Here is an 11,729-nt window from a genome sequence, read left to right as displayed (position 1 = left end):
CAGTACTTCGAAAAATCTGTGTAATTTTCGATTCTTTTATCAATTTTAATATAATTTTGTATAAAACCGTATAAATGTTTTTGCATTACTATAAAGATAATTAAATTTTCTATAAAACTGCATCTACACAATAATTTGTGTTGGAACAATTTTTTGTTTATAAAAACTCATTCATAGTTACAATCGTAATTAGGTGGTCTCAGATCTTTCAAATAGCCTAAAAAAACGAAATGAAATTTTTACTCAATATATTATTACCCAAATACATTATCACAACTACTATCAGGAACAACATCAACTTTGGTCATCGAGTTGACCAAACCATAATCCTCCTCTTCGGAAACAAAACTATCATCTCTATCCATGAAAATAACTTTGAACATACTTTGCAACTTTTCGATAAATTTAGGGCACAAATTATTTCCTCTTAGGTCAACACAATTAGCAATTAGAAAATACTGTTTATGGTAAATGGCAGTCAGGTTCTTGTTCCTTAAATTCAGGATATTTCTTTCATCGTCTCCTGGATGGTAATTGTCCAACCAATTTTCTATGGAATGTTCGATGACCCAACGATTTCTTAGGTCTTTGTAGTAACCCTTTCGCATTTGATCAACTGTTTGCAATTTTTCTAAAAGTTGAAGAGATTCTTCATGGTGCTTTTTGCAGTCGAGGGCTCTCATGATAAGGGCTAGGGTTAATAGAGTCCCTGGAAGAAAATAGATAGAGGGTAATAGATTGTGATATTTTTTGTTAAATATATATATATATATATATATATATATATATAAATATATTTCTTACATTTACTATCAGGTTCCATCTCCAATAAACTTTTACAAGCTTCCATCTGTGTCCCCAATTCGGACCTGACCCTGTCCCCAAATTTGGCCCCAAAACGCACTTTTTTGTAACCAATGCATTTTCCTCGTAATAAATCTACAACGTCCAAATCCAATTTTGAAACTATGTCGTAAGTCGAAGCATGTACTAACTCTACTGAAAGTCCTGGTAATTAAATAAAAAAAATATTATTATTAAAATATATATTATATAATATATTATTATGTAGGTCGTAATGATGTTAGACAATATTATAAATAATTTAATTTTCAACAAATGTGCTGAATGTTTTATATAAATTGGGTAAACGGTTTAAAAGTTACAAGAGATATAAACAATGAATGTACGCTATTACGTAATTGTGAGTGTACTAGAAAAGTTGGTGCAATTTGAGATACTTTTATTAATTTTGATATACTTTTATCGATTTCGATATAATTTTGTATGAAACTGTGTAAATGTTTTGGCACCACTATAAATATAATGAAATTCTCTAAAAGACTGCATCAACACAATAATTTTATCTAGTTGGAGCAATTTTTTTTGTATAAAAAATGTTCAAAAGTCAAATTTTGAAAAATTTTGCTTTGTACCGGAAAAGTCGGTGTAATTTTTGATTCTTTTATCAATTTCGATATAATTTTGTATAAGGCTGCATAAATGTCACTATAAAGACAATAAAACTGCATGAATACATTAATTTGTATTAGAACAATTTTATTTATAAAAAATTGTTCAAATATCAAAAGTGTTGTTCGTACGCTATTAGAAATTTGTGACTGTTCTAGAAAAGTCGGAGTAAATTTTCGATTCTTTTATCAATATCGATATAATTTTGTATAAAACTGTATAAATACTTTTACATCATTACAAAGATAACGAAATTTTCAATAAAACTGCATCAACACATTAATTTTTGTTGGAACAAATTTTTTTATAAAAAATATTCAAAAGTCAAAACTCGTACGCTATTAGAAATTTTGCTTTCTACCGGAAAAGTCGGTGTAATTATAGATACTTTTATTAATTTCGAAATAATTTTGTATGGAACTCTATAAATATTTGTACATCACTATAAAGACAAAAAAGTTCTCTATAAAACTGCATCAACACATTAATTTGTGTTGGAACATTTTTTTTCACAAAAACAATTCATTGTTATTATCGAAATTTAAATTCTTGGACCTTTTATTTATTGCATCTCTTGTAACTTTTAAATGGTTTATGCAAAACGCATGATATATTAGGCAAATTTGTTTAAAATTAAATAATAAACAATATTTGTTAACACTACAAAACCCTACAGCAACTCTGTATACTTTAAAATTGCAATCACCAACCGCAAAATATACTCGGTACGTTGAAAGTGCATTCATTAACTAGCAAACTATCTGTTCAATTTTGATGATGTAAAAGACAAATTTGTGCAAAATTAAATAATCTATAAAATTTGTTAACATTACAAAACACTACAGCAAATCTGTATACTCTAAAATCGATCAAAAACTTCTGTCCAGAATTACCTTAAAAAATTCTGTGGTAAATTAAATATCTTTAAAATATCTACCTTTACTCAAAACAATATCCTTGGCAAAAATTCCTTGCCAAAGTGTTTGCAAAAGTCGGTCAGAGCTCAACATCGGGTTCCATTCGCATTCAACATCATCTACTAATAATAAATAATTAATTATTAAAAATTATTTATAATGAGTATTTTATTACCTCACCTTCATTTCCAACAAGTCTTATAATATATTCCCCACTCGTCGTACAATTTGCGTGTTTCGACAAAGCCACATGCAAAGTATTTTGGTACAAAACTGCTGAAACGATTTCTAAAGACACTTCTTGTTTACCTACAACAAAAATAAAGTCCTTATTTAATGCAAAAAAATTCAATCATCATTTATTATAAGGTTGTCAAATATCTCCCTTCCGCCTTTTTGTATTATAAACCAAGAGCAAAAAAGCGGAAGGGAGATATTTGACAACCTAATATTATTATTATTATTATTATTATTACCAAGAAGCCATCGTTGGTAAAACCAGGCACTGGAGTCATTAGGATCAGTAAAAGCAGCATTTAACACCAATTCCAATTCTTCTTGTAATTTGCTGTCACATAACCTATTTTCACTTCTGTCTGCATATAATAAAGGTAACAATTTGCTTCTATAATGCCATGCTGAATAATTTGAGAAATTTTCATGGATTTTTTTGGTAGAAAAGCCTAATTCATCCTTGGCAGTCGTGTGGGCTTTGTAGACCACGAAACGCCTGTAATCCCAACAGTGGACTGAGAAAAAAAATTAAACTTTTTAAAATTTCTCCTTGTAGTTTACTAAATTTATATTATTGATGTATATTATTATACATCAAATGAAAGCTAAGAAAATTATCTATAAGTCTGTGTCTAACAATTTATAAAGTTCCAAACAAAATTTTATAAGAACAAATATAAACATTGATGTCGAAGTGACTCGTCGTATATAATAAATTTAATAATAATAAATTTGTTTATCACTGTTATTTGAAAAATAATTCGGGACGAGATTCAGTCAGCTGTTACTTCTTGGACATGACATTTTTGCTTGTGTAAATTTTTGTAAAAAAAACATTTGTCGTAGGCCTATAATATTTTAAGAAGTTCTTTAGGCCTATTATCTTTATCATTTTGTAATGTATGAAGTTTTAATAGAAACGACAAAAAAGTTTAGGACTTTTTGTTAGCTTTTTGTTTGCAGTGTTTATTAAGAATACAACAAATACTAAGGGCGTTTTTGTATATTTTAGTTTGTAGTTTAGTATAATTTAATATATATTATTATATATCAAATGAAAGCTGATAAAATTGTCTATAAATCTGTATATAACGTTTAATAAAGTTTGGAATAAAATTAAATACGAAAATTTTGTAAATTTGTGGTTTCGAATGTCTATATAATATATACCAGGACACTTTTTGATATTTTTCCTTGTAGTTTATTGAATTTATTATTATAATTGTATTATTATAATTGATATATATTATTATATATGAAATAAAAGCTAATAAAAATGTCTATAAAACTGTATATAACAATTTAGAACGATTAAAACAAAATTTTGCAAAAAAATTTTTTTAACATTAAAGTCGAAGTGACGCGTCGATGACTAACGTTAGTTTTATTGGTTGCAGTTTTTTGTATCAATGTTTATTTTGTATCAATGTTTATTATAAATAATCAAAATATAGTAATAGTATTATACATTGTTAGAAAGCTAATAAAATAATTTACAAATCTGTATATAACGTTTAATAACTTTTAGAACAAAATAAATTAAGAAAAAATTTTCAAAATTGTGGTTCAAAACATTTTTGCTTGTAGTTTACTAAATTTATATAATTGATGTATATTATTATATACCAAATGAAAGCTAATGAAATTATCTATAAATCTGTATATAACACTTCATAATGTTAGGAACAAAATTATTTTTGAAAAAAATTATAAACATTGATAATAAAATGAAGTGTCGATAATATTAGTTTTATAAATCCAATAGGGACGCTTTTTCATATTTTTTTTGTAATTTACTAAATTTATATAATTGATGTATATTATTATATATCAAAAGAAAGCTAATAAAATTATCTATAAATCTGTGTATTACAATTCGTAATGTTTAGAACAAAATTATTTAAAAAAAAAAATTATATCAAATTTTGCAATGGCTGTCAATAACATTAATTATAATGGTTGCGTTTTTCTATCAAGGTTTATTTTATATTTATTATTTTATAATTAAATTTATTTTATAAATAATTAAAATTTAACTATTTAACGTATTATATATTGTTAAAACCCTAATAAAATTATCTACTGAACTGTATATAACGATTAATAACTTACCAAACAAAATTAAAAACGAAAAATTTGTAAAATTTAAAATTACTTAGTATCTGATTATTAGTTATTAAGTTGCATTTTTTTTTTCATATTTAGTAATATTAAAATTTATTTAGAGTGTTATATATTATAATAAATCATTAGAAAGTCAATAAAATTATTTACAAATCTGCATTTAACAATTTGAAAATGTTAGAACAAATTTATATAAAAATAATACGTTAAAGTGTGAAATTACTTAAAATTTGTATCTAATTATTAGTTTTGTAGTTATATTATTTTATATTTAGCAATATTTTGACAAGTTTTATTTATAGTGCTAAATATTATAATATATCACTGAAAAGCCAATAAAATTATGTATAAATCTACATTTAACAATTTGGATATGTTGGAACAAAATTATATAAAAATAATTCGTTGAAGTTCGAAATTACAATATTCATAAACGTAAAAAGTCCATATTGTTTTAGCTTCAACGCTTTTGTTTAAAATTAAATTTATTTAATAATAATTTATATAAATATATTAACATTATTATATATCATTAAAAAGCTAATTGTATTAGCTATAAATATGTATATAAACATTTAAAACTCTTAGAACAAAATTGTCTAAAAAAAAAATGGTTAAACTTTGAATTCTCTGTGAAAGTTTGAAATTACAATATTCATAAAACGTCCATATTGTTTTAGCTTCAACGCTTTCGTTTGAAATTAAATTTATTTAGTACTAATTTATATAAATTTATCAACATTATTATATATCATTAAAAAGCTAATTATATTATCTATAAATATGTATATAAACATTTAGAACTCTCAGAACAAAATTGTCTAAAAAACATGGTTAAACTTTGAATTTTCTGTATATACTTACAATTTCTTTCATCCATTTTTAAATATTTGGTACAAATTTGCAATTCTTTTTCCCAATTAACATTAGGGGCATTACTGAGCACCCAACATCGATGATGCCAAGCGCTATAAGACTTCGGATTGACTCTTAGACAACTTTCTGTTAAGGGCAATTCAGCATCGTAGAGCATTTGGGTCTCTGAGGTATCTACTTGGTCTAATCTATAAAACCAAACATATATATATATAATATATATATATATATATAGATTATAAAAATATATATATATATAAATATAATATATATATATATATATATATATATATCCATTTCCCCATGTATCAATTATCTTACTCATTCTGGGCAACCAAATGTTGCAAAACTTCTCTCCGTATGTTCCAGAATGTATAAATATCAGGATTAGCACTCAAAGCTTGTGCTAACAAATTCATTAAGACTCCATTCAATTCTTTTTTCTCTCGCATTTCAAATATTTGACTACTGACAGCTTTGTAAGCTGCTACTTTGGCTTGTCGCTCTTTTAGTTTCCTCGCAGCCTCCTCTTCTGAAGATCTTGTCTTCACTCTCCCGTGCTGGGGTAAAAGACGAGAAGATATAAACCAATATAATAATTATAATAATATATATATATATATATATATATATATATATTGACTTGTTGATGGTTCTTTTAATGTTTATGTACTGGAAGTGTTATTTGTGTATTTTGTAGTGGTATTGTGTAAACATAGGTTAGTTTATAAATTTTTTTAAGTATTCTACTACTAGCAAAATTTGGGTTCATATTGAAGTAAATTCAAGTACAAAATGTTATAATATTGCTAACAAAGTATATATAATACTATTATATGTATAAACAATAAAAACATAAGTCAATCCTTTCTATTTGCACAATTTCTACAAATAATTCTAATACTTACCATTTTAAATCAATTCTATTAACTTCAAATAATTATTCCAAACACTTACAACAATTTAATATAATTTTAAATAAATTATATATATTTTTAATAATTATTTTATAAAAAGCAACTCAATATAACCTAAAAAAGTGACATTTAAGAAATGTCATCCATTTTTATTCAGGAAACAAACCACGTGCTCGTAGTCCACGTGTTCGTCCAGAGATTGCAAACCTGTGTTTGATAGGAATTTAAAACCGTTAAGATTCAAATTAGATTTTAATAAGAATCTAAATATTATTTAAAATATATATAGATATAAACAATATAGTAAATATTTAATAATTTTTATATAAGATTTTTTTTTCCTAAATTGTGTTTTGCACAAAATTTGTTGGAGAAATAGTTGATAAATATAAATATAATATTTTTATTCAATTAGGAGAATTTATACTAAAATTTATTAAATTTTGATTTACTATTTTTTAATAAATTAAATTATTTTGGAGCCAATTTTTTACATGTTAGTGTCTTGTAATATAATGTGTGTATTTATACTTAATGTGAAGTTAGTTTGCCTTATTCGGTATGATTTTGTTCGATTAAATAATTTATATAAATTTTTTTGTAACAAAATTTAACACAATTTTATTTTTAATATTTAAACAAAGGTTTTATGTATCATATATCCAAATTATAACCTTCTACTATTAATATATTAATAGTACTAGCCAATTAAAAAGTCAACTTGAGTATTTTGTATATGTGGATATAGGACATTTTTGTACTTTTGTTCAAATAACTTTTAATTATCTTCCAGAGAAATAAATAAAGATAAAATTCTAGATAAAATTTACTATAATATAGTAAAACCTGTTATATACACTTGTATATAGAAATTTCCAATAATTCTCAATTGAAATGCAGACTTGAGTAATTTGTAATTAGCAATATATGTGAATTTAAGACATTTTTTACTATTAATTAAATAAATTTTAAATTTTTTCCATAACATGATTTATATACATCAGTAAAAACTAGATAAAATTTACTAAAGTTTGATATAATCTGTTATATATACTTGTATATTAAAATTTTGCATAATTTGTAGTTGAATTGCGGATTTGAGTAATTGGTAATTAGCAATTTTTGAATATAGAACATTTTTCACTTTATGCCAAATATCTTTTTATTTTATCCTAAGACATTATGATTTATTTACATTAGTAAAAACTAGATATAATTTTCTAAATTTTACTAGGATTTGTTATATACACTTGTATATTGAAATTTTGCATAATTCGTAGTTGAAATCATTTTTGTAGTTTGCTTCAAATAACTATTAATTTTCTTCTAGGACATTAATTAGAAAACTAGAAAAAATTTACTAAAATCCTATAAAACCTCTTATATAATAATTTTTAATTGAAACATAATTTATATACATTTTTGTTACGTAGATAATTTATGTTAATAGCACTGATAAAAAATTCAATACCAAAATATTATTTCAATTTGTTAAAAGGTTTTATTTATCTCATATCCAAATTACAACTTTCTACTATAATTTAGTTAATAAAAATTTGTTTGATATTGAAACATATTATTCTAGATACAACTCAATTTATATAAAGGTTAAGACCACAATACAATATTTTTTTTAGGTTTAAAAAATACCCTAAAGCATCTAGAATATGAGAAAAATATCACATAATTCAAAGTTTTTTTTAAACTAAAATAGTAAAACATATCTAACAAAAATACCTACCTTTACACGAGTATGCTCATTCAAAGACCTATTTTGTCAAACTAAAATTGTTTATTAATTTTTAATACTAAGTCAAAACCTTAATGTAAGTATTTCTCAATCAATTTACCCATTTTTATTTTTTTTATCCATTATTTTCATCTGCAAGTCCACATTGCCCGAAGCCTCCATACATATAAATATATCTAAATTGCCCCCAATAAAGTTTTAACAACACCAAAACAGGAACTTAAAAACTAAATGAAATGAATTCTTATTATTAAACGATAATCTTGAGATATCGGCAAAAGGTCCAATCGAAATTAAGGCCAGAAAAAATTTAATGTTAAAGTTCATGTTTGGGCAAAGAAATTGTGAAATGTAAAAGATTGTCTAAATCGAAATCGAAATATTGAAGAAGGCATTTCAACTTAAACAAAATTTTGATATAGAAGTATATATAAAATTAAGCACTAATTTTTAGTAAATTTTATCTAGTTTTAAATGGTGTACATAAATTACAATATCTAGAATAAAAATTTCAAGCAAAAGCAAAGCAAAATTGTTTCGGGGGTAATTATGAAAGTACTCAAGTGGGCAATTCAACTACGATTTTTTCAAAATTTTGATATAAATGTATATAAAACACTTGATTGCGTGAATTGCGTGAATTGAAAAAAAAACATAAGAAAATATCCAAATGTTACTAATATACCAAGCTTGTTCTCATAAAAACGTCTACTAGGTATAAAAATATTATATATTACTATAATATATTATTAGTAATCACATTCTAATTACTTCTACTTTTTATAAAAATAAAACAGATTGTTTTTATATTTAATTTGAAAAATAAACATTAAAAAACAACATTTGTACCACCAGTTCATATAATTTATAATTATTAGACAAATTATATCTTGGGTTTGACTTTTGCAATTTTACGCAAAAAGTAAAATATAAATTTTAGAACATTCTCAAAGTGTAATATAAAAAGTGGTTGTATTTGGTTATCTATATTTAAAAATAATAAATAAACATTTCTCATGCTATAAAATTTGTATGAATACTCTTGGCGTAGAAATATTCTTGCGCAACCTTTGTAAAATGTTTGTAAAATGTTTGTAAAATTTTTGTAAAATGGCTTCGTTTAAAAGCTCTTGTATATATATATATATATATATATATATATATATATCCCATTTACTCTGATGGATTATCTGTATCACATCTCAGAGCAATAAAGCTCACAAGCCCCTTCAATAAAAGGCATCATGCAACTCGACCACTTCTCGTCAGCTTTTGCTTTTTGCCACAAATATAAATATACATATGTATATATATATGTATATATATATATATATATAATATATTTAAATTTGAAAAAATATTATGGCCGTTTCTCATTCATTTATCTTCAAACTAAAATCTTAATGGAGCCGAACACGCGATTTCAAACATAAATTAAAATCATTATATATATTTGCTTTATTCATATATATATATATATATATATATATATATATATATAAACATGTATATTTTTTGTATATATAATTCATATATAAATATGCCACACACACACACACATATATATATATATATATATATATGTATATATAAATGGATTAATAAATAGTATCTTAATGATAATGTTTATTACTTCATTCAATTCGGTTGTTACCACAAAAACCCTTTAGAGACAGTTTATGTAATTTATTTCAAATACTTGTAATTTTCTTCTACGACTTTTAATTTTCTGCTAGGATATTATGTTTTATTTACATCAGTAAAATCTAGATAAAATTCACGAAAATATTGTGTAACCTGTTATATACACTTGCATATCGAAATTTTGAATAATTTGGCAGTTGAAATGCGAATTTGGGTATTTTGTAATTAGCATTTTGTAATGTAGATTTGGGACATTTTTTGAACTTTTCTTCAAATAACTTTTAATTTTTCTCCAGACCATACTAAACCGTTATCATAAATAACTAAAATTAGATAAAATTTGCTAAAATCTTGTATAACATGTTGTATGCACTTTCATGTTAAATTTTGTGTAATTCGTAGTTGAAATGCGGACATGTATATTGCAATTAGCAATATGCGGATTTAGGTCATTTTTTTTAGTTTTCTTAAAATAATTTTAATTTTCTAGATAAAATTTACTAAAACTAGTAAAACTCGTAATATACACTTCAATAAAAAAATTTGAACAATTCGTTTCTGAAACGCAAACTAAGCATTTTGATAATTAGCAAGATGTGGATTTGGCACATTGTTAGTTTTTTTTCCAAATAACTTCTGATTTTCTTCAGAACATTATAATTTACATATATATAAATATATATATATATATATATATATATATATAAATCAGTAAAACTAGATAAAATCTAGCAAAACTTATTATATACTCTTGCATATCAAAATTTTAAATAAATCTCAGTTGAAATACGGATTTTAATATTTTTTTAATTAGCATATGAACATTTTTGCCTCAAGTCAAAACTTGTTTGCTCATCAGTAGAGTTCTTTTTCTATTACCTTACCCAAACTTTTCCATACATCCGCCATTTGTCTAAAAAAAACTTTTCCGTGGCAAAAACCCATTAACTGTTATGTTCTGTTCATGTTGTTTTTTTTTTCTTGTTTCTTATATTATTAATCACGAATTTTAATCTCACGGCCATCGGCATATCATTTGTGCTTTTTTGATGATGATAAATAAAGAGGCCGAATTTTATTACATTCAACTTTTAAAAGCCGACGAACAAAAAGTAAAATGGCCGATAGGAGAAAAAACATCTGGAATAGAATTAATAGTAATGGACGAGATAATAGTAATGGACATATTTTTATAAAAAGCTGTATTTTTGGTGATTATTGTGAAATTTTGTAGATTTTAATATGTGATCTTGAAGCTAATATAATAAAGTGTGTTGTACACAAAATACAAGATTTTAGTACAGATATTTTAATTATACGAGCTCCTTAAAAATAACATTTTAATTACAAAATACTAAAGTCTAAAAAACTAAAACTTACTTGATTATTCAATTTTTATTCAAAAAGTATGTAATGTTTTATTGTAAAAATATATAAGAAAGATTTTCCAATAAGACTCAATTTAAAAGCAAAATTTTCCAATAAGAATCCCGAAATGGCGGATGCAAACAAAATGCAAAATTTTGAACAAACTTTGTTCTTAAATATTTTCTGTTTATAATTTATATATAAAATACAAGTATTAGAGAATAATATACTAAAATATCAACATTCTAGAACAAATAGTACGGGTTCAAGAACATACTCTATTTATTTAAAACTTAAATGGCAAAAAAATAGAATGAAAGATAAAACTTTAGAAATAATTTGCAAAAACATAGTAATATTTATAAATAAAATTATTAAGCAAATTGATATTATAAATGTTGAAATTTAATAAATTCATTTAATTTT

General features: G+C 23.8%; 1 protein-coding gene across 2 annotated transcripts in view; it reads right to left on the bottom strand.

Annotated features, from left to right (window-relative positions):
* Positions 1 to 204: 204 nt before the first annotated feature.
* Positions 205 to 11,729, bottom strand: part of LOC113372592 (geranylgeranyl transferase type-2 subunit alpha-like) — a 37,478-nt gene continuing 25,953 nt past the window's right edge. For both annotated transcript variants that reach the window (XM_026612948.1, XM_026612949.1), the window contains exons 5-6: positions 805 to 1,008; positions 205 to 709 (exon numbers count right to left, since the gene is read on the bottom strand). In XM_026612948.1, the coding sequence (XP_026468733.1) occupies positions 255 to 709; positions 805 to 1,008 (659 nt within the window). In that variant the 3' untranslated portion in view covers positions 205 to 254. The remainder of the gene's footprint in view (positions 710 to 804; positions 1,009 to 11,729) is intronic.

The sequence above is a fragment of the Ctenocephalides felis genome, unplaced genomic scaffold, assembly GCF_003426905.1.
Source record: "Ctenocephalides felis isolate EL2017-DRISC unplaced genomic scaffold, ASM342690v1 CF-g0.4_SCAFFOLD_01604, whole genome shotgun sequence".
Taxonomy (NCBI): domain Eukaryota; kingdom Metazoa; phylum Arthropoda; class Insecta; order Siphonaptera; family Pulicidae; genus Ctenocephalides; species Ctenocephalides felis.
Note: the sequence above shows the minus strand (reverse complement) of the source record. Positions and strands in the feature narration are given on the sequence as shown.